The 24,259-nt window shown below is 36.4% G+C and overlaps 1 protein-coding gene and 1 long non-coding RNA gene across 2 annotated transcripts; one reads left to right on the top strand and one right to left on the bottom strand.

Annotated features, from left to right (window-relative positions):
• Positions 1–97: 97 nt before the first annotated feature.
• Positions 98–6,208, bottom strand: OTLD1 (OTU-like cysteine protease family protein). Its single transcript, XM_086575756.1, has 9 exons — positions 6,004–6,208; positions 4,971–5,894; positions 3,084–3,245; positions 2,502–2,579; positions 1,435–1,513; positions 1,155–1,300; positions 1,008–1,073; positions 747–921; positions 98–499 (listed from the first exon to the last, which is right to left on the bottom strand). Exons 2-9 carry the CDS (start codon positions 5,631–5,633, stop codon positions 279–281), a joined length of 1,590 nt encoding a protein of 529 aa, XP_086431882.1. The 5' UTR covers positions 5,634–5,894; positions 6,004–6,208; the 3' UTR covers positions 98–278.
• A 5,076-nt stretch (positions 6,209–11,284) lies between these two features.
• LOC147483038 (uncharacterized) lies at positions 11,285–14,550 on the top strand. The gene is made up of 3 exons (XR_015206587.1): positions 11,285–11,622; positions 12,015–14,244; positions 14,434–14,550. It is a non-coding gene; the product is annotated as an uncharacterized LOC147483038 (long non-coding RNA).
• Positions 14,551–24,259: the final 9,709 nt, after the last annotated feature.

The raw sequence follows: 24,259 nt of genomic DNA, 5'->3' as shown, positions 1-24,259 counted from the left end.
ACCCATATTATTTAAAAACAAAACAGCTCGATAGCTACAATGGAGGCAAATTACGGACCTTACCATCCAACGTTAAACTACAATTATTAAGCATAAATGGTCTAGAAACTAGAATCAATAATATAATTTACTGCATATGCAACAACATCTGAGAAATATTTATCTCAGCATTGTATCTGATTTACATTGATGGATCCACTTTTATTAACTTTAACCTCATAGCTGGACTCACAATTTAAACATCTACTTTATCCTATCAGACACAATACGGTGACAACTTATTCAGTTGCCTTGCCTTTGCGTCTACTACTACCAGTCTCCAGTAGATAGCAAACCATTGAATCAAGATCATCCCCAAAAATGCTATATGCCTCGATCACTTGCAAATAGGTAAACCCCATTGATAGTAACATCTGCATATTACTGCTCAGCACTGTATCAGGCAGAATCCTCTCCCTTTCACCTTCTGCCTTTGGCAAGCTCCGTGAAGACCCTGTCACTGTGTTCACAAATTTGCCACCACAGAAAAGCTTAATACTCAAGAAAATTCTACAAACAAATGGACTACAGTAACATTGACAAGATCAACGCTTTTCCAATGCTAAAATTTCTCAGTTTCAGGATAAGGGCGGCCCAACGGTTAGTTAGGATATTCAATAATGGAAAAAATAAGTATTATCGATAAACTCTGCAAAATGGAAGGTAGTGCATTTTATGTGCTGCAATGAAAATAGAAGGGAACTCACTAGCTCCAGAAGATGATGGTTCTGCACTAGAAGTGGAAGATTCTCTAAAGCTAGGCTGCTGCTTGAATTTTTCTTTAGCAATGTATTCGGCCCTTGATGCTTCCATCACCATGCGCTCAATTTCCTTCTCTGTCAGTTCAAGATCAGAGTAAAAGCGTCCCTCAGATAAAAGTGCCTGTTAATGTACAAAACAGTAAAAATCAGTCAGTCAAGGGACATAATAATAAATGCCAAACGGCCCAAACCCCAAAGCTATATTACATTATCAATCTGTTGGTCCTGTTGAGCTCTAATAGCAGCCTTCACTTGATCCTTGTCAATGTTGGCCTACACAACAAAATTCAAATCAACAAAATTAAACAAAAGTAGAGAAACGAGTAAGGTGACGTTTAGCGCAAGCAGACTCACTCCCTGAAGGCTGCTAAATCCAAGGCCAGCACCAATTGTCAATCTCCGTGGATCAACGAGTGAGTTGTAATGGTTACCATGATGATAACTCAATCGAATAGGTGGTGTGTCTGTGTTATAGCTTCCATGAAAAATGTTGATAGGTTCTGCATTAAAAGATAGGGAAACACAAAGACCAAATTAATGTCAATAACAAGACAGATTGAGAGAGAGCATAGTCGTACAGTTTAATGCCACTAAAATTAACATAAAGTCATCCACGACTTCCAAAGAGACATACCTGTGCTATAGGAATAGATATGGATAGGACGATTGTACATTTCACATAAAGCCTGGATCTCAACATTGTTTCCATAAACCTGTCGCCAACCAATTAATGCATCCACAAAGATTAGACAGGACAAACAGGAAGGTTCACATGTTTAATAATAAAGAAGTGGTAATAAAAACCGAGCCACAACAACATAAGCATCATGCACAGAATGCCTTTCCTAAAGTCCTCAAGTCAAATGAACAGGAATTGAACTGTAAATCCACACTATAAGTCCATAATAGAGACTGCAACATCACTAGGTTACCCAGTAAATCCAACTGACACTAATATTTTTCAAATAAATTTGAACTCTTGTGACACACAGGAAGTGAAGAAAACAACAAAAACGACACAATGATTTTTAATTTTAGACAACAATGTTATGACAGTTGGTTCTCACAAATATATATTTAGGAGGATTGGTTTTGCTATTCAGAAGGGGCTAGTGGCGCAATTTGTAGCACACTTGACCTCTAAATCGTTTGTTTGATTTAGTTTTCATATCAATAAATATATTTTGATTTAAGAAAAGGAAAAATAAAATAAAAGAAAAGAAAAGAAACAAAATTGACATTGACAATCTTGTTAGAACAATAGATTGAAAAAAAATATATATAGATATATGAATGAAACAACAAAATAATTATACTTTCCTCCGGGTAAGTGTTATTTCTGAAATGTTTTCTGTTTTCTCATGCGTCAGAAATGAACAGTCATATCTCCAAAAGAAACAAAGTTAATGCTTCTGGTAAAATATGTAACAGCTCTTCAGTCAGGCAGCAGAAACAAAGTATATATATGTTATACGTGATCAAGAAAATCAAAGACGCGTTTGGATATTTTAGTTTGGTCTTTATGTAGGAAACAGATTCAATGCTTCAATAAAGAAACTTATCCAATGTTTCAATGCTTCAATTAAGTTGAAGGGACATCTTGCAAAAATAAGTGTTAAAACAGGGTTATTCTCAACCAGATGTGGAAGTCCAAATTGCAGGAAGAAGAGCCGCAGCATATATAGAATAGAAACAACCTACCTTATCTCGCCTTTTCCTTTTGCAGTATGATGTAAAACCTTCTGTTATAAACTGGGAGAAGTGGTCCCTCTCTCTCTCCTGAACAAGGGAAAACAGAAATACATTACTCATAACCCCCTTAAAATCAACAAAAAAAAACAAACAAATGAGGGGAAAACAAGTATAAACGAATCACTAGTCTAAACAAAATTTCAAAGAGGGACCATCACGACATTAACCCATTATTCTCTGTTACCACTCTTTGAATTTTAGACTAGCAACAATTGATTTAGAAAGCATGCTTGCATGAATACCATAGATATGCATAATAATTTGCTAATAAAAGATAACATTAAATTCCCATTTAAGTTATCTAACATGTATGGCTAGAGAATGCTTAGCATAACGCCTAGCACTCCCACACAGCTAATGAAGTGACTAAAAATTGGAAGTTACATATCCCAAATAGAAAAAGTTCAAACCCACAAAGCTGCAGATTCTTCTGGATAGCAAAAATCTAGAACGTGGCAAATAATCCAATTTCACTTTGCAGTATGGAAGAATGTAAATCCTCAAGAGGAGAGCGGGGGGAGTCAGAAGTACCATATAATCGATGCACATCTGCCGTGTCAAATCATACGCTTCAGCGTCCCCATACACTTGATCTGCAACAGCGCGAAACAGGCAGTTCCCATCCTCTAGCATACGTTTGAGTTCAAAACCTTTTACTCTTCTGATCTCCAGCTCAAACTGCCGTTCCCTCTCCTGAAACATTGTAGAGTATTGAAGGCTCAGAACCTTTAGAGAAGGGCAACTGACTATGAAAATTGCTAGTTATATATAACAAAGAACTAAATACATCTCATCTCTTGCAATTTTTGTTTAATCAGTAAACTGACAATTTTCACTAGAAACGAAGAAGAGGTCTAGAAAACTTATGAATAGAAGAGAAAAGAAAAAATAACAGTCTCTTGCATTTTTGTTTAATCGGTAAACTGAAAATTTTCATTAGAAACAAAGAAGAGGTCGAGAAAACTAATGACTAGAAAAGAAAAGAAATAATAACATTCTCAAAAGCTACACTCTACAAGCACACCAATTAAGAATCTCTATCCATAACATTCCCCCATCTCGCCAGAAAGTGTTCATAATAAACAATTCTCAAATCAACAAACACTTTGCTGCAGTAATAAAGAAAACCCTTAAGGGCTACAACGACCTATTGTGATCCATTACTCTACCCACAAAAGTATGTTCCAACCACATGGTCACAGGCGGAGCCATAAATTCCAAATAAGTTGGCCTCTATTATAGACTAGGGATGTATGCCTGAGTAAGGAGATCCACCAGCCTCGACTAACCCAAAGTAATCCAGATATCTCATGGAAACAGGACCAGTTCTGCCAAAAGAAATGACAAACCTGAAGACCGAAGTACATGATTAACTGACTCTCCAACTCTAGCACACAAGCACAGTAATCCAAGAAACTTGCTTATACGGTTATACAATTTGCCCATCCCTCTTAACATAGTTATACAATGTCGATCCTGATCCAGCAAGACCATTTTTTGAGGTGAAAAGCAAAGTTTTTATGCATTTACTAATCTAGACCTAAAAACAACCAGTGTCCTAGATTTAATGTTTGATCCAATATGTACAATATAACACATATTGAAAAGAATAGTTAATGTTATGTGACTTAAATCTTAGGAAAACACTCACCAATAGCACATCTCTTCAGTTTTCACCTATGAAGCATGGACGCGGACACAAACGCGGCAACACATGCATATCTTAAAAAAGTAGGACGCGGATATTAAATAAAATTTTAAATTTTATTTGTATTTATGTAGCATTGGGTTTAGGGTCATATATCATAATTTATCAAGATTCAAAACCACAAGAACAATAAAAAGAGTGGTTGTTGGGGGAGAGAGATTTTACAGACTTTTGGAGGCGATTTATGAAGTCTGTTTAGTTGTTTAGACTAGACTATTATTAGGTCGTCCAAATTAGAATTGTTCTTTACAGACTTTTTCATTTCTTTTCACACATGCAGTACATTACTTTCAACAAAATATTCCACTCAGAAACTGAAATCTTAAAAAAAAAAACAATCATGATAATTTTGCATGTACATTAAAGAAGTGTCACAACAGAACAAAAGATACTCAAACGGCTCTGTTCCATAAACTAAAATTTGTTTTCTTCAGCAAGTTACACTAGAGAGTGAGTAGAGACAGACTGCCTGAAATAGTGGATTGCAAGGGTTTGGTGCAAGATAATCTCAGTAATCATTTGACTAATAACAACTCTAGCAGATGATTAAAAAACTAATAGCAATACATATAAACCTATACACAGAAAGACACTAGATACATGTCGTAGAAGTTGCAACAACTCTACCGTCTACATCAAACATAATGAATCTAACAATCATGCATACAATAAATTTACGAGTTGTATAAAAGAATGAGATAAAAGCTTACGGCATCATCACATGTGGACCCAAAGCAAGGACTCTGCTCATCAGCACTGTTGTAACCTTCACCTTCACCGTAAGACCTAGGAGAAGAAGGCCTTGAATCCGATTGCGCATTCCGAGCTGAAACAAGTGGCCAAGCAGTAGCTCTTCTAGAAGGACCAATTCTCACAGCATTCGAACCACCAGAGACAGTTCTTCTTGAACTTAAGTTTCCACCAGAAGGTTTTGGGGGTGGGACTGGAGGGGGAGGTGGCTGTGAAGTACCAGTAATAATCTGAGATGTACCAATACTTGGGCCCTCATTCTCATCTACTTTCTCTCTAATTCGAAGACCACCCAACTCTTTCATCACAATCCCAGAATCCAAAACATCATCACTACCAACTTTCTCCTTCTCATCATCAAACACAGTTTCACTCACAACAAACTGATTACTCTCACCAAAAAGTTCATCTCTTTTCATCGTTTTTTCCTCAAAACTTAAACAAGAATCAGGTGAATCATCATCCAAACTTCCTATTTCCAACACTTCCTCTTCCTGCTCATCTCTTGTAACATTCACAACCTGAACCTGAGGAACCAAAGTACTAGTACCCGACGACGAAGAACCCGCAGAACGACTCTGATTATTCGAAGCAGAACCTCTCTGAACTAAAATTCTAGTCATCTTAAATTTCCAACTCAACCCCTCAAAATTGTCCTTCAAATACCCAAATGCTTATCACGTGCTCTAGCTTTAGGTATAGTGAAACCAATACCAAAGCTAAAAGATTTCACAATTTTTTGCTCTTCCTCAAATATCAATCTCTGCATCCCCCTAACAATTCTCATGAGACCACACAACACTCAAATATTTTCTATATCCTCAAAACTCACCAATAAATATACCTGTTTTTTTTAATACTGAACTCAAACCTTGGAACCCAACCTATTAAAAAACCATTTAAAGTAATAAATTTTCATTCTTTTACACAATTGCCCTTACAATTTATACAAAAATACGAAAAAAGTTGCTGGAAATAAGAAAAGGGGAGTACCTGAGATGTAAAGAAGTTGAGATAATGGATTAATTGAAGACAGGAATGATTTTTATTAAGGTTTGGTGTGAAGAAGATAACTTAAAGAAGAAGGAGAGTATAAATAAATAAAAATGGGAGGTTCCTTTTTTCTTTTCTTTTTATGTGAGAGAAGAAGAAGACGACGAGGGAGAGGTGGTCTCTTTTTTTACTGGCTCGTGATGATGAAATTTTGGAGGGTTGTTGAATGACACGTGGGGTTTTAAAGACTTTTTGAGCATGTGTTGTGTGGCAGAAACAAGTGTTGTGCGTGTGGTGACTGTTTGAGGAATTGGATTGTGACACGTTGAGTGGGAATATTAACTTTTAATAGGAAAAAGTTTGATGGAACTCTGATGGTCTGAATGGTTGAAGTAGAAAGTCCGTATAGGATGGAGATTGCAACGTAATCTCTACTCTAGTTGTCTAGTGCAACAATCTTTTTTCTCTAAGGAAAGCAGAATTCAGTGCAACGAAGCTAACAACAAAGGAGCACATCAAAATCAATGGAGTGATACGCCACAAGTACAATGAAGATCCCTCTTTTGATTGGGCATGGAGGCCAATTTAGTGTTCTATTTTGGAACTTTTACTAGACTCTAGTTTCACTAGAAGTCTAGAACAATCACCATATTTTGACCCATGAGGAATACCCAATAAAAAAAAAAAAGTGGCATTTTCTGGTCCACTAAAATCGGCTCTTTGGGATATTACTGTTGATCCTGGTTCAGTTATGCATTCGGTTAGTCTCTTTCTGTTGCATTGCACTATGCAAGAAACACCTTCAACCAAAACATATTTTCCATGCTTTGACGACATGGAATGAGCATGGCGGGATGTTTCGTCTCTTAGAGTTTGTAATAGAGCCTCCTTCAATCTAGCCAACCAGAAAATCCGCCCCCTACTCAGAATATGCGACAATGCTTACAGAAAATTGTTAATATACATTTTGCTGCAACAGTTAAAGTGTTGTCATCATCAGGCTTTCAATACTGCGGAGACTTTACATGCATTATAGGAGAAACACCCCGATGCGACAACCACATATGAAATCTAATGTTTCTTTTGATGATCCCCTTTATAGATAGAGAGAGAGAGACCTTACTGTCATGTATTAGGTCATTTCCGAAAGGCACTTCTTGTGGTTGTGATGGTCTCCGTGCTCAGCACATGTTAAATGCTATAAGTGGTGTTGTAGCAACTATATCGTCTGACTTATTAGATGTCTTGACCTCTGTGGTGAATCTTTGGTTATAGGGACGATGTCCACAACTATTAGCAGAATTCATAGGGAGTGCTCTGCTTACCCCATTTCTTTAACCGAATAATATCATTCGTCCCTATAGTTGCGGGCATGGTTTGTCGCCGTCTTGTCTTAAAGATTGCAATGAAATGAGTTTTCCAAATATGTAGTAAGATACTTACAGGATTTTTAGTATGGGGTCGGTGTCCCTATTGGAGCATAGGTGATTTTGCACGATGTTAATCGCATGGTATATGCTAACAGTGACAACACCTCCTTTTCTATACTGATTGTAGATTTTTAGAATGTTTTTAACATAGTTGATCGGACTATCATATTGAGAGGGGTTCGTACCCGATGCCTAGTGATAAGCACCCAAAAATGTAGTTTAAACCCCTTAATAGTATTCTATTTAGCCCAATTATATTTATAATAAATAAGAGTTAGTAATGTTTACATGTTTTTGTGTATTCCAGGTCTTGAAGTTGTTTATGTGCTTAAAAACGTCATTTTGCATGGAAAATGAGTCAAGATGATTGCTGAGAAAGTTCTACGTTTAAAGCCCAAGAATCATGAAGAAAAGTTATTTTCAAGCCCAGTCAAAGTCAATTTGGGTAGAAAGTGAATAGAAAAGTCAACAAAACTTCAAATGGGTGTATCTTTGGACTTGAGCCTCAGAATTGGGCCTACTTTATATCAAAACGACCGGCTCGGAATAAGATTTATAATGGACCCAATCTTGCACCAATCAGAGCTCTAAAAGTAGACGAAAATAGCACTGAAGTAATTTCCAATAGTTGTGACCTCTTTAGACTTAACCTAATGGACTTTGGACTCACTTTAGAAGCCCAAAGTCTTTTTTGCCCATGCACGAAAATGTAATCCTAACCCTCTTTTATATAAAGAGAGTTAAGGCTAAACCTATTATCTCCTTCTTTCCTCCCTTTAGTCTCTAATTAGTTTAGGGTTAAAATTAGGTTTATAATTGTAGCCTCCATTAATTCCCCATCAATAAAAGATTTAGTTCTTCAATTAAATTATTGTCTCTTTATTTGATGTCTTTATCTTAGCTTATTGTTTTAGTTTAGAACATCCAATGAAACAATGCTAAAACCTCAATTAGAGGGGGGTTTATGAAGCAACGTGAAGATGGTTAGTATTTAGTTTGTTATTGTTTTTGCATTAGAGTTTCAAGTTCATTATTGTGAGTGTTTAGAGATAAACCTCATAATGATGAACTAGAGTTTAGAGTCACCATCAAAGAGATTTGTGGTGGAGCTAAACTCTCATGCTAGTGGAACCTTGATCCAAGAGGACTTGGTGTTCACTAGGGATCAATATGCAATTCGATAATCAACCTAATGATCAATTGAATTGTGTGGTGGATTACCCTTCTCTAATTATCTTTCTCACCTTTAAATCTACTGTTTTTGCATCTTAGTTTATTGTTTTTATCTCTTATTACTCTCTCAATTAGTTAATAGTTGTTTAGTCTAGATTCGTTATAAATAAGTGCAAGCAAGAGTGGAGAACACGATTACTCTTTCTTATATCACATGATTTAGAGAGTACAAATATAACTTGATTAGAATGATTTTAGCATGTTAGAACTACTATTTTCACATCTAATTTTAATTCTCTTGTCACCCAGCTATTTCCCCTTGGGTTAAGTATTTGTATTGTCAACTTGCGAAATTATACTTGAGGGATATGGATGATTACATATGGCTGCTACTGGAGTTCAACAAGGTGATCCTTTGGGGTCCTCTTCTTTTTGTACTGGTGTTGCATCATCTGATTCTGCATATCCAGTCCAGTTGTTAGTTGTTGCTACAGGCTTGGCACTTAGACAATAAGACTTTGATTGGGTATACAGAACATGTGGCGACAACTTTGTGTATGATTCAGGAATAAAGACCTTCTTATGGGTTGGTTTTTAATATGGCTAAAATTGAGATATTTTGGCCATTATTGGATCCACGTCGCTCCACTCCTAGTCTCTTTCTTTTAGATTTATCTCGTCCTCAACTCCTGGTCTCTTTCCTTCAGATTTATCCCGTCCTCAACAAGGGGTCAGGTTGCTTGGAAGGGCAATCAACACTGATTCATCATTTGTCATGAGCCTTGCTCACAAGTGTGTTGAAAATACTATGACTTTGATGAGGTTTAGTCATATTGGAGGATCCACAATGTGAGTTTGCGTTGTTATGAGCTTATGTTGGGCTCTCTAAGTTGGTATTTACGATTCGTACTTATCTACCATATTTTTTTAGAGAGTCAGCTAAGACTTTTGATTACCATCACTGCAGTGTTCAGTGTTCTTCAGGGTATTTTAGTTAATGATATCCCTGGCTTTGGTGATCTACAGTGGCATTTAGCAACACTTCCACTATGTCTTAGTGGGTTAGGTATCTATTATGTTACTTATGTCTCGGCATTTGCTTTTTTTGCCTCTCGTTTTCAGATTTTAGAGCTTCAGAACCACATCTTTAGGAGTTGTAGCCCAGTGCCTATTGGTGAGATTCTTGATTATTCTAGCAGTGCATTGGGTATTCGTCTACCTGATTTTGACTTTAATTCTCCGGCTATGAATGTTACCGTCCCCTCACCCCAAAAATTTTGGCAGAAGCTTTCTACGGTAAAATTGTTGTTGGTATTGAGAGGGAGATTGATTTATCTACTCGTCAAAAAACAGTCATTGGGTGCTTGCAGTCGGAACATACAAAAAAAAAATTCTACTTGCTATTCTGGTGGATGAACTTGGACAATGTATGTCACAGGTGGAGTGTCGTGTTATTCTCTGATACCGTCTTATGATTCCTCTATACTCTGATGGTGGTCTTTGCCCTTTATGCAAAAATAGCAGACTAGATGTTTTTGGGGACCATGCAACACATTGTAGACATTTTCCAGGTTTAAAATACCAACATGATCATGTTAGAGACATTTTATGTTGATGCATTTTGGAAGGCTGGGGTACAAGTGAAGAAATAGTCTTGTGTTAACTTTTCACTGATCCGAATGAGGGCAGATCGACACTTTGGCTTGCATATGTCTTGATTTATAGTTGGACTGAGGGAAAACATGTATGTGTTGATGTAACTGGAGTGTCTCCGTTGGTAGGGATGGGTGGAGTCTTTGAAGTGAGAGAAACAACTAATAGAGCAGCGACACGGAAGATTGAGAAACACGAGGATGTTTGTAGGGCTAACTAATATTGTTTCATTCCGTTCAGTTTCGATACTTTCAGTTTCTTGGCACAATAGTCTGTTGAGTTCCTTACGAGATTGTAGAAAGTTATAGATAGTAACGTAATGACAGTTGGTTCTAACGAATTTATATTTAGAAGAATATGATTTGCCATTCAGAAAGGACTTGGCAGCGCAGCTTGTTGCCAATAATTCTACACTGACACAGAGAATTTGACACAGTGACATGACACTGCAACATTAATGTTGCACTATGAAAAACCACCACTGCAACATCGATGTTGTACTGAGAAGTACCACTGCAACATCGAAGTTGCACCATGAAAACCACTACAACGTGAATGTTACACCAAAAAATATCACTGCAACATCAATATTGTACTATAAAAACCACTGCAACGTGAATGTTGTACTGAGAAATATCACATCAACATCAATGTTGCACCATGAAAACCACTGCAACATCAATGTTGTACCATGAAAAATCAATGGAATAGATGGTTTGCTATGAAAAAAAGATGAAAATGATAAAATAAGAATGGAAAAATGATAATAGAAAGAGAAGAAGTGTTTTGAAAGAGAGAAAAGAGATTTTTAACTCTCATTTTCACTACTGCAATATTGATGTTGCAACATGTGACGTCACTGTGTCGTGATTGTGTTATTTTTTCTGTGTTAATATAGTTTTACTGCACGTCTTATCATAATTATTTATATATATATTTTTTTATCATTATCAATAAAATTTTCAGTTAAAAAAAAGCACGGACAAAACAAATTGTCACAACTCACAAAGTGAAAATATGTACTTGGAAAAGGTCCCCATCCATGTGCATTGGCAATTTCATTATTGAGACTTCGTCCAATGGCAGTATTGCAGTTGTAGTCTGCCAGTCTCCGAGCTTTTTCGATATATGTTGATGAGATTTAGGCCTTTCAGGGGTGGCATGTCGATGATTTGTAGTCTCGATATTGTCGGAATGCAAAGATTTGAGCCATGGGCCTTCTGTACTTGTGTAGTACATCGTCTGCTCAGTTGCATTTCTCTTTTCCACTTTGTTTGTGAACTTTGGAAGCTTTAAAAATCTATCATCCTCACTACTCTCCTTACTCCTTAGTGTCCAGCTCCTTTCTTTGCCAGAGCATACTGTAACTGGGTATCCTATTTCTTCTTCTTTTGCAACTTTAATCCTATGACTTGTTTTCCTTCTTCAAGAGTTATGGATGAATATAAATGTGTCAGAAACATTTATGTTTTATTTGCTATTATTGCAATAGGGTTTGAGCTTGTTCATTTGACTATTTGAGGTCGGGTTGTTTTGTTTGTCACTCTTAGCTATTTTCATCATGATTTTTATGCTGACTGATATACTTCTGCTCATATTTTATTAAGAAGATATCAGCAACCACTAAACACCATGATTGTTCTTGAAATGAAACACCATGATTGTTCTTGAAATGAATAATTTAATGCATGTACATTTATTTTGGGCTTTAGTACTTTGACATTGAATTGATCTTCACGTTTAACTATTATTCAGGTTTCAGCCCGTCATGGCTCCTAACTGCCGTCATAGTATACTTGTGAGAAAATGAAATTTTAGAACCAGAATCCACTTGTAAGCTGACATTTCCCAGTAGCAAAACGATTCACCTCCTTACATACACTATCTTTCCACTCAAAACACGAATGAAGTTTTCATGAAATTTAGGTGAAACAAAAGTGAAGATGAAGAAAAGCAATGTAGGAGACAGAATCAGTGCTCTACCAGATTCAATCATCCATCACATTTTCTCATTTTTAGACATAGAGTGGTCGTTCAAACAACATTTCTTTCGAAGAGATGGGAGTCTTTATGGATGTCTACTCCTTATCTGAACTTCAACTTTGATGTACACTCAGATGAAGACTATGATACTCCCCCAGGTGAAGTGACATTAAAAAGAAATGATTTGATTGATTTTGTTAATTGAGTTTTAATTCTTCACAATGCTGCTGGTATGCACAAGTTGAGTGTCTCTTCTGACGAGCGTTTCACTTCAAATCATGTTTATGCATGGTTAACTGCTGCTTTGCAACGACAAGTTAAGGAGCTATATTTTAAATTACTTGTCGCTCAACACGTTGAAGTGCCTCGCCGCCTTTTTGCTTCAGATATTACAGTGTTAACTATGGCTAGTGGTTTCAATTGTTGGGATGGTGTTCATCTCAGAATGCCTAAATCTATGTGTTCGGCTGCGAAGATTAAGAGTTTGCATTTGGGATCAGTAAAATTTCCAGATGGAGATTTGAATGGCGCGCTTATTCTGCATTGCCCTGTTTTGGAAACTTTGGTCCTATGTCAATGTGATTGTAGCCATCTCAATATTCTCACCGTATCTGCCATTCAACTCAAGGAACTGATATTTACAAATGACGAAACAAGTGCTGCTTCTAAAATAAATATTTGCAGCCCGAATCTCACATCAATCATTTGCAAAGGATCGATGCATACGAACTTTTCTCTGAAGAACGCCTCTTTTCTTATTAGTGCTCATATTCATTTCATTTAAGGTTATCGGATGGAGAAAGATGTGTATGCACAGTGTTTGATTAGAATTCTGAAAGAGGCGTATAATGTTAACACTTTAAAACTGTCATCTCCAGTTTTTGGGGTATGTCTTTGCTCCGCCAATTTTCATTGGATAAGTATGATTTTTTACTTATGATATTAGTATCTGTAGCTCAACCCAAAATAATTGGTGTATTGACATTGTTTAATGCAATATTTTGTAGATCATTACTTCCAAACACTTTGTTAACTATTAGATTATCTGGGGTATATCTGAACCTCCGTGCTGAAAAGGCCTTCAACCCATGAAAATTTGTACAGAACATGGGTTTCCATTTGAAGTTAAGTTAGCCATGGTGAAAATATTTGCAATGTTTAAGATATCTCCTTGAGGGTTTAACGCCCCAGCTGCGAAGGCAGGATTGACCAGTAGGTCTATTTGTACTTTACGACTTTTGAGTGTTTTCCTATCATAGTAAACACATTTCCTGGCCTTAGAAGGTAGGTTCCTATTTACCTTATTTTTATGGCAAACAAGTTCTTTTGGTCAGCATGCTTTGAACTTACGAAGTAAAAATCTTGCGGTTGGAAATTTTGAGTTTAAAGGTGAGTATTATTGAATCTATTTAGTTTGAACATCGTTGTCTTCTTAAGTAAATTAGAAGAGACCAGGGGAGAAAATTGTGTTAGTTAGCTCCTGTATGTCTCAATTTATACACTGTCGAATCAGCATTTAGTTAAACTCAAATATGAAACTTATTCATCTCTATATGCAGTGACACTCAGCATCACCAGTCCCTAATTCTAGTATGTCACGTTTATTTGATCTTACAAAAGAGTAGTTCATTACACATTTTTACCTATAAGCTATGATCCCCTGACTAAAGTCTTAGTAGAAACATGGGTTGCCCTGCATTTTTAAAAATGTATATGGGTTTTGTGTCCATACTAACGTTTATTTGATATTACATCTTGGAGAATCTACTCATATCTTGTTATTTGTTAATTACCTTTTCCTTTTTCTGTTGTTCCCCCCTTTTTCTGTGCAAAGAGCATAAATGATTCTCCTGACATTCTGGAAGTGCTTCCAAAACTATTTCCTAAGCTGACGAAAATTATATTTGAGGATTGCTTTGTGGGTGCTCATTCTCCTATTTTGGCTGCAAACATACTAAAGAGGTTACCTTGTGTAGAAGCTTGTGTTTGGGAAAGAGACAAGGTACTAGAAGAAAAAGTTATGTTCAGTTCTTAACTTATTTTTTCAAAGTACAAGTTCAAATCTTCTCTCTCTCTTTTGGATCTGGTACTGCAGCAGCACTTATTTATATATTTTTAAAATATATTCTCTTAATTCCTTAAAGTTCACCATTCATTTATTATTATTATTATTTTCTATGTTTCCAATCAGTATGTGCTCTCTAGAAGGCGTGACAGTCGGGGAGCAGATTTGACAGCCCAGTGCATACTTTCTTCTTTCAGAACTGTTGAGGTTAAAAATTTCCACGGAATGGAACATGAACTCAAGGGTGTGTTTGGAAGTTTTCCTTTTTGGAATTGTTAATTCCAAAACTTACAATTTTAAGAGTTAAAATTCCTGAATATATGGAAATCTCAAGTTTCTACCCCCTATAGAAACTTACAATTCTTTGATTTTGGGGATTTGAGGTTTCTATTCCATGGGTGAACAAATATATTATGAATTCTCAAACACACCCAAGTTCTTGGAGTTCTTACTTTTGAAGGCCGTGTTTTTGAAGGAAATGATAATCAAGATAAGTCCACAGGAAACAAAAAAGTTTCCAGAAATCAGTGAGAGGCTGTTAGCACTACCCCGAGCCTCTTCAAGTGTCCTGATACATATTTGTTAAAGCATCAGAGCTTAATCAGATATCCATCGTTGTCAACGCATTTGATATAGCTTATCTGAAGATATTCCTTTGTGTTCCACTATTTGGACCATTTTGTTCTGAGGTTGATGAGGTATTTTATCAACTGAACTTCATGAGCTGACACCTTTAACTTCTATGCTTATGCTAGCATTGCACTTTATTTATATTTTTTGCACGCAAGTTAAACTTTATTTATATGATAAGAGAAAAGGATGAGAATCTGGAGAAGAAGAGAGAAAAACATATACAGCCTTAATTGTTTTTGTCCTTCGCACACTATATGTAAGAAGAGTCCGGATTCAGACAAGGAAACTTGTGTGGGCACACCCAATCCCGTTAGATTTCATTGGGATTGTGATGCGTTAAGTGAGAATTAACACCGTCATATTTCAGTGTTACTACAAACAGCCTGTCACCCTTTTTTATTTTGGTAACTAAATCTAAAAGATAGAATTCTACATGGAACTATTCATTTTTTTCCTTAACAAAAAAATAAAAAAGATATATAATTCAGCCCCTAACAATTATAACTGCAAGTGGAGTGGAAAATCTACAAGTGCAAGTACCTCATAATCTTCTAATAAGCTTGACAACATAGCAAATCATAATTTAAGTGAATACGTGTTCGGGTTAGTAAGCTACAAGTAGCACTACCTCATCTTCTTAGTATTACACAAGGCCTTCCTAGTACGTGCAACTGATGTCTGGCACTTAATATTCCATTGCTATGTTATCAAGCTAAGTACAACTGATGTCCACCGGTCATAAATCCATGCTTAGGAAGTCTTTTATTTTTATATATAGTAAAAAAAAAAAAAAAATTGATAGAACTATCGTCACCTGGTAGTAGTTGTCCTAGTTCTGATGAGTAAAGAATTCAATCTGATCATTACATATCTTCATGACTGTAGAATTTCAGTAAATAAAAGGTACAACCATGTGTACAGTTTAACACAAGAAGTCATAGAAAAAATGATTGCTCGGCATCACCGAACGGAAGACGATAAGTGATAGAAGAAGAAGACGAGATATGGATGATTAGATTGTTCATTAGAAATGGTAGTAGCCGAGGAAGAAGTGGCTGGAAGACATTGTTTCTTATATTTATTCCTATTTATTTTTATCTTTGTTGAGGGAGATGGCTGAGATTTAGTTACCAAAATAAAAGAGGGTGACAGACTGTTTCGGGAATTCGGGTAACACTGAAATATGACGGTGTTAATCCTCATGTTAACACATCACAATCCCAATGAAATCTAACGAGATTGGGTGCGCCCACACCAGTTTCCTTGTGCGGGTACCCTCTCTGCCGGACTCTATGTGAGTGTAAGAAAATAAAACTGTTACGTGATAGTAGAAACATCCTTTTCTCACAGCCTCGTACCTCCGTTACAGATTTTTCAACCATTGGTAATTGTTCCGTAAGAACTCTAACAAATTTCTCTTTGTATTTTGCTGTTATGGAGTAGCACTGCAGAGACGTGATTACCTTTTAAATTCGGTTGGTAGTGTCACTCTTCATTTTTTCCTACACTTGCCATTTTGACTGTATTGAGAGGGAGTGAAAATAAAAAATAACATCTGATACTGATGGCCATTTTTGACTGTATTGAGAGGGAGTGAAAATCAAAATAAACATCTGATACTGATGGTCATTTTTGACTGTATTGAGAGGGAGTGAAAATCAAAATAAACATCTGATACTGATGGTTGGATTTCAGTCATCCCTTTTCATACTTGCATACGAGTTCATAGAACCTTGTTCTTGGTTAGGTTTAAATCAAGATACAGATATTTCAATGTTGGCATCATTCAATGACATACAAACCATAGTCACAAAAGTCTCTTATTTTTTCAATAAAACGTAAAAAGTCTCAAAATGGACTCATTAGTGATTTGCAAAAACAAGGCAAAAATAGTAAAATCGTGGTTTTGCTCGGTTTTCACCAATTTTTATTGATTTTGATGATGATGGGTAGCTTTTTTAACATGTATTTGAGTAATTTATATTTGAAATTTCAAACATTTGTAGGACATTTTAAGGAAGAAGAAGATTTTGCCAATGATGTAGGAGAAGCGGTATTAAAAGTTCAATAGAACATTGTAGAGATAAATTGAAACATAAATTTATTGATAATAATGAAGAATTTATTACAATTTTCTTCCTCCAAACTAGACTAAAAAATCATAATAAACCGTCCAAACTAGACTACAATTTTCTTTATATAGAGAACTCTATCAAAATCATCTTAATTATATTATAAACCGTCTAAAACACTAAAAAATACTTTCTTAACCTATATATCATAATATTAACCTTCTATGACTACTAGAATTCATAAACTAGACTAGTCTAGACAGTTCTAAGTTGTGTTTAAATGATAAAAGCGAAAATTACTTCTTTATAGTAAATTTGGATTTATTAAAAACAATTAGACAATAACTATAGAGTCTGTGTTCTACACCAACTAATATACTTAAGAGTTTTGAATTAATATACGCTGATACGCAATCACAAATAATATTGGATATTTTAATTAGTTATGGCTTTCCTGATTTTTTCTGGATTTTGATCGAAACTTGTAAGAATTTTATGTAACAATCCGTCTCATCTTGTCGCGTTGATACCGTCCCCACTTGGCCTTTGCAAACCTCCGACAGTGTGGGATTTTCTTCCGACAGGACTTTCTAGGGGGTCACTCATCTTACCTGCATGAGCACTCTTAACTACGGTGGATGTTCTCACCAACCACCCCAACATCAAGTCCTCGACATTAGAATTTGGCGCATCATTATTTATAACCTAGATATTGGACAACCGTCTAAGAGAAGTGGGACCACACCATGGCGCAATCGTCACGCTAGGCGTCTTTCTATCGTACTCCTCTTCAGGCCATGCCTAAGGGTATCACATTTGGATATTCAACTCCTTGCCAAACTAGTGCCGAATTCCGAATTAGTGACTATGGCAAGGACCAAAATATCGATATCGGTGAATATATCGGTGTACCCAAAAACTGATATATATATCGGATATATCTATTTTTTTTGTGACCAGTCCAAACTATTTAAAATATCGGAAATATATCAGAAATATATTAGAAATATCGGATTTATATTACAAAAGGTCAAAAAGTCAAATGATATATATCGTAAATATCGTATATATCGATTATATCGGTGATATAAAGTTTTATATCGGAAAAAAAAGAGTTCAATATTCGGTGGATATATGTCGGAAATATCGATGTCGGTGTACAAAAAAAACGATATATATATCGGCGATATATCGGATATATTGGCGATATTTTGGTCCTTGGACTATGGTACAAACAAAACATGAATTGGGCTTGGATTCGCAATTATGCAGGGACAAATTCGCAATTATGCAAGGACAAAGGTGCTGCAAGTTAGTAGAAGAAGGGAAGCATCATTTCCTGGCACCATAGTACAAAATATCCTGATATATCGCGATATTTGGGGATATCTATCCAGATTTCAGAGAAAGATATATAAATATCACGATATGTTCAGAGATATATACGACTGCAAATATCAGTGATATTTCGATGATATTTGTAATATTTGTGACATTTTGAGATATTTGGCGATATTTGGCGATATTTTGTGTATATAATAATTTTATTTAATATTTACCATTATATTTCAAATAAATATAAATAATATATCATGATATATCAAAAATATCTACAATATCTACGATATTTGTCAATATTTTGGATATATCCACGATATTTGTATATGAAACAATGTCAAATATCTCCAAAGAGGAGCATATATCCACGATACATATCCATAAATTGAATATCGATAAATACCCATATCCTGATATTTTGTACTATGCCTGGCACACCTTACTGGGTTCATTTGCTCAAGCTCATGATGGTTCTCTTTGTATTGCTTCCTCAGCAACCATGGGCAAGGAATATGATGATAATGGTTTATCTAGGTTACAACAGGGCTGAGAATTGTCTGTCAAAACTGTTGCACTATCACTCTCCCTTGATCTTTCGTTTACTTGTCCATGATTTTGAAGAAGAGTTAGCTCAAGACTCAAGAGTGGATTTCGAAGTAGGAAAATGGCGTGTTGCTCTTCACTGCAACGAACTAATTTGATTCTCTGCATTCATCTTGTTTTAATTCTCTTTAGTTGTGTGCTTCCTTTCACAACTCGTGTTAGCCAGCTCGATTTCTGAAATCGAGTTGTTTCTGGAGTTGCAGTTTGATACTGACAATAATGATCTGCAATGTCTCTACCAATCCCAATTGAAGTTTCATGGGAAATTAACGGCCAGTCGTGCCAGATATTTTTTGAATTTGTTGAAAAATGTGACGGGTAATTTGTGAGACAAGAAACTTTTATATTGGAATAGTATTCAGGTGTGAGAATTGTTGGAATCTCCAAGAGTATTTCAAAATACTTGTGTGTGTGTGTAAAGTGGAGGAGATGAACTATGTGTGTTCTATCCACTTTAATGCATTGTGTTTAGCCCCACATTGGTGAACCACCACTAGCAAGTGAGGTATATGAGGAATTCCTATACTATAAGGGCGTGCCCTTAGGGTACAAAGGCTTTTGTGTTAGGAGGGAGGACTCACCCAAAGCCACACACGCGCGCACCCGCCCGCCCCGCACCGAGTCGCGTTAGGTTCGGGCTTGGGCTTACTGTCTAGTGGGTAGTGGCTTACCAATTGCCTAAACTTCCTTCCTTAGCTGTTTGTGAACTCGTGCGTGTATACCAGACCTTCACCCCACCCTACAGAGAAACAGAACCCCATCTTATTCTTCTTCTCTTCTCCCTGTCAGCTGCCAGAGATAATTATATTACTGTTCTAGAGGGTAGTCTGTTTTAGTGCAAAGTCAGGCTGCTGTTAACCATTGAATCCTGTGAGGAAGACGCCAACATTGAAGCCTGTGAGGAAGACGCCACTATTGCCTTTCTGCACTATTGGAAGGGGCGAAATCTTTCTTTAAGGACAGCCTAATCCGCGCCTTGGTTATTACCTTTTATTATGTCCTTGTCTCTTTTATTGTTTTCTTTATCCGCTTACAACAATCTTAAGGAAAGAACAAGATGTCTACACCTGTTGACACCACGCCGATCAAAGAAACCAATTCTGGAGTCATGGAAGTTACTTCGACTATGAGAGATGTTGCACCTCTATTGGATGCTTGCAACTTACCCAATGTGTCAAAGATTGAATCCTTCAACGGTTCACACTTCAAGCGATGGAGAGAAAGGGTATTCACATCCCTAGATGTACTCAACTATGCAAAGTATCTCACTGATATAAAACCCGTGGAGGGTTCTAATGATTTCGAAAGAAATCAAGCTGCTTGGCTCAATGGGAATAAGGTATGTTGACATGCTATTTTGAGTACCTTGTCCAATGAAATTTTTGATATTTATTGTTCAAATAAGAATGCACATGATAAATGGGAGAGTTTGAACAAGAAATACATAATAGAGGATGCTGGTACTCAGAAATATGCTATCGGGACTTTTTTAAAGTTCCAGATGAGAGAGGATAGAGATGTAACGTCTCAAATCCATGATTTTCATGTGCTGATTAATGATTTGAAAACTGAAGGTATTGATTTACCCGAAACCTTTATTGCTGGATGTTTGATTGAGAAACTCCCCGAGTCTTGGAAACACTATAAAAATAGTATGAAGCATAAGTGCAAGCAGATGACTCTTGAGAATGTGATCATACACATTCACATAGAGGAAAAGAACAAGACTCGGGATGATGTGTTGTCTAAGGAATTCCATTCTAAATCCAACATCATTGAAGGTAATCCTAGCAAATCTAACAAAACCTCTAAAAAGCAGAAGTACAACAAAAATAAGAATTTCAAGGTCAAAGACACTTCTTTTAAAAGGAGTGGTACTGGCAATGGAAATTGTTATGTTTGTGGTAAACCTGGACATAGGGTTTTTCAGTGCAGGCACAAGAAAGACACTGATGATCCTCCCAATGCTAATATAGTTGAGGGAGATGATATTATTGCTGCTGTGGTGTCACAAGTGTTCATGGCCACTGGGAAGAAAAACTGGGTACTAGATTCTGGTGCCACCCGCCACGTCTGTGGTGATGTTGAAGCCTTCTCAGACTACATACTAGTGAAAGATGAAAAGGTCTATATGGGTGACTCAAGGTCCGTTCTGTTGAGGGAACATGCAAGATTCTTCCGGTTAACTTCGGGAAAACCCTTTCACTTAGTAATGTTCTTCATGTTCCCGAGATTCGCCGAATCTGATTTCGGTCCCATCGGGAAAAGTCAAGGCCAAGGTGACTTTTGAGAGTGACAAGTTCGTTCTGACGAAGAATGAGGGTTTTGTTGGGAAAGGTTATTGTAATAACAGTGGTCTTTTCATGTTGAATGTACTTGATAACATTATTATTAATAAAGATGAATCTGCTTCTGCTTACTTGCTTGACTCTTTTAATATATGGCATGGTAGAGTAGGACATGTGAATGTTCAGTATATGAAAAGAATGAAAGCATGTGGTTTATTGTCTGATATTTCTGATTTTTCTAATGATAAATGTGAGATATGTGCTGAGACTAAAGCAACAAAGAAACCCTGCAGAACTGTTTCTAGAGATAAAACTGGATTATTAACTCTTATTCATACAGTTTGGGTGAATTCGAAGTACCATGTCTAGAGGGGGAAGTTTTATTATATTACATTCATAGATGACTTCTCTAGGTACACCATGGTATATTTACTTAGAAACAAGCATGAGGCAGGTGAGATGTTTCTCAAGTATAAAGTCAAGTTGAAAACCAAATTTTAATCAGAAGATTAAAAACTTGGTCCGATAGGGGTGGAGAATATGAGTCTAACCCCTTCCGGGACTTTTGTGACAAGAATGACATTATTCATGAGACTACTCCACCATACTCTCCCCGAAATAAATGGAGTAGCCGAACGGAAAAAACAGAACACTAAAAGAGATGATGAATGCTATGCTTGTAAGTTATGGAGCTTCCCTAAACTTGTGGGGGGAAGCAATCCTATCTGCTTGCCATATACATAATAGGATGCCCAACAAGAAAACAGGGAATAAGACACCATATGAATTATGGAAAGGTCATGTACCTAACCTGAAATACTTCAAAATGTGGGGGTGTCTTGCAAAGGTTCTAGTAAACGAACCTAAAAAGAGAAAATTGGGACCTAGAACTGTTGATTGTATGTTCATTGGTTATGCTCATAATAGTGCCGCATATAGATTTTTAGTAGTAAAATTTGATAATAACCTTGTCGATGCTAACACTATTATAGAGAGTAAAAATGTTGATTTCTTTGAGAATTTGTTTCCTTTGAAAATTGGCATCGAGAGGTTGGTTGCTCCTAGTGAACAACAATTAACAAATCCTGAAATTTCTGAACAAGAAATTCGAAAGAGTAAAAGAGATAGAAAATCCACCAATTTTGGTGATGACTTTTACACGTTTCTTCTTGATGATGATCCTGTGACGTATAATGAAGCAATCAGTTCTCGAGATGCACCTTTTTGGAAGGATGCTATAAACTCAGAACTAGATTCGATTATAGCTAATCACACATGGGAGATAGTTGATCTACCTCCTGGGGCGAAACCTATACGTTACAAGTGGATCTTTAAAAAGAAACTGAAGCTAGATGGTTCCATTGAGAAATACAAGGCTAGACTAGTAGTCAAGGGATTCCCCTAGAAAAAAGGCATTGACTATTTGATACTTATGCTCATGTAATTAGGATTTCTTCTATAAGAGTTCTAATGGCTCTCGTTGCTATTCATAATTTATTTATTCATCAAATGGATGTAAAAACTGCATTTTTGAATGGTGATCTTGATGAAGAAATATATATGATGTAGCCTAAGGGTACTATAGTACCAGGGAATGAGCAAAAAGTATGCAAATTGGTTAAGTCTTTATATTGGTTGAAACAAGTGCCAAAACAATGGCATGAAAAGTTTGACAGTGTCATGATGTCTAATGGATATCACATAAATGATGCTGATAAATGTATTTACTTTAAATCTTTTGATGTGAATACATATGTGATTATCTGTCTATATGTGGATGACATGTTAATAATGAGTCATAGCCTTGATGTTGTGAGAAACACCAAGATGTTTTTATCCTCCCAATTTGAAATGAAGGATTTGGGAGAAGCTGATGTGATTCTTGGAATCAAAATTATCAGAAATAGTGATGACTATACGCTTTCACAAGAGCATTATGTTGAGAAGTTTTTGAAGAAGTTTAACTTTTATGCTAGTAAGCCTGTGTCGACACCTTATGAGGCAACTAGTGAACTTAAAAAAATGATCAACATAGTGTCCTTCAGTCTAGATATGCCCAAATTATTGGTAGTCTCATGTACTTGATGAATTGCACTAGACCTGACATTGCTTATGTAGTTAGCAGGTTAAGCAGATACACTCATTGTCCTAGCCAGGAACATTGGAGTGCATTAGAGAGACTAGCCAAGTACTTGAGAGGAACAATGGATTACGGCATACATTTTAGACAAATTCCACCTGTGATAGAGGGTTATTGTGATGCAAACTGGATATCTGATTCTCATGATATCAAGTCCACTAGTGGTTATATTTTCACCATTGGTGGAGGTGCAGTCGCTTGGAAATCTTCTAAGCAGACTTTGATAGCTCATTCAACCATGGAGTCCGAGCTTATTGCTTTAGATAAAGCAAGTGCTGAGGCTGAGTGGCTTAGAAACCTCTTGGCAGATCTTCCTATTGGTACAAAACCGCCTCCAGCTATACCTATGCATTGTGACTATCAGGCCGCAATAGCAAAGGCAAAGAGCAAATTGTATAATGGGAAAAGTAGGCATATCCGTCTGAGACTACAGTCTATAAAGCAGCTGCTGGAATCTAGAGTTGTGGCTCTAGATTATGTGAGGTCAGAGTTAAATTTGGCCGATCCTCTGACAAAACCGCTTAACAGGAGACAAGTGGTTGAAATGTCGAGGGGGATGGGACTTTTGCCTTAGATAGAGGGCGACACTGACGGCAACCCCACCTATGTGATTGGAGATCCCATGAAGTAGGTTCAAAGGGAAAAACAAGTCACCTCGTCGCTCTGGTATGCTATTGTCTTCCTTTGAGACGTCCCACCCTATGACTAGATAGCATTTTTGTATACTTTGTATAACTTGAATTGCAATGAGAAAGGATGAGTTATTTTACTCTTATTGGAATCCATAGTCCATTATTTTTTGAAATAGTGTATTTTAACTGCAATGTACACTTGATGGATATCCACCTACGTGAATGTAGAACTGGGTCTGTTTTTAT

This window comes from Coptis chinensis, chromosome 8 (assembly GCF_015680905.1).
Source record: "Coptis chinensis isolate HL-2020 chromosome 8, ASM1568090v1, whole genome shotgun sequence".
Taxonomy (NCBI): domain Eukaryota; kingdom Viridiplantae; phylum Streptophyta; class Magnoliopsida; order Ranunculales; family Ranunculaceae; genus Coptis; species Coptis chinensis.
This window is presented reverse-complemented; position numbering and strand designations above follow the sequence as displayed.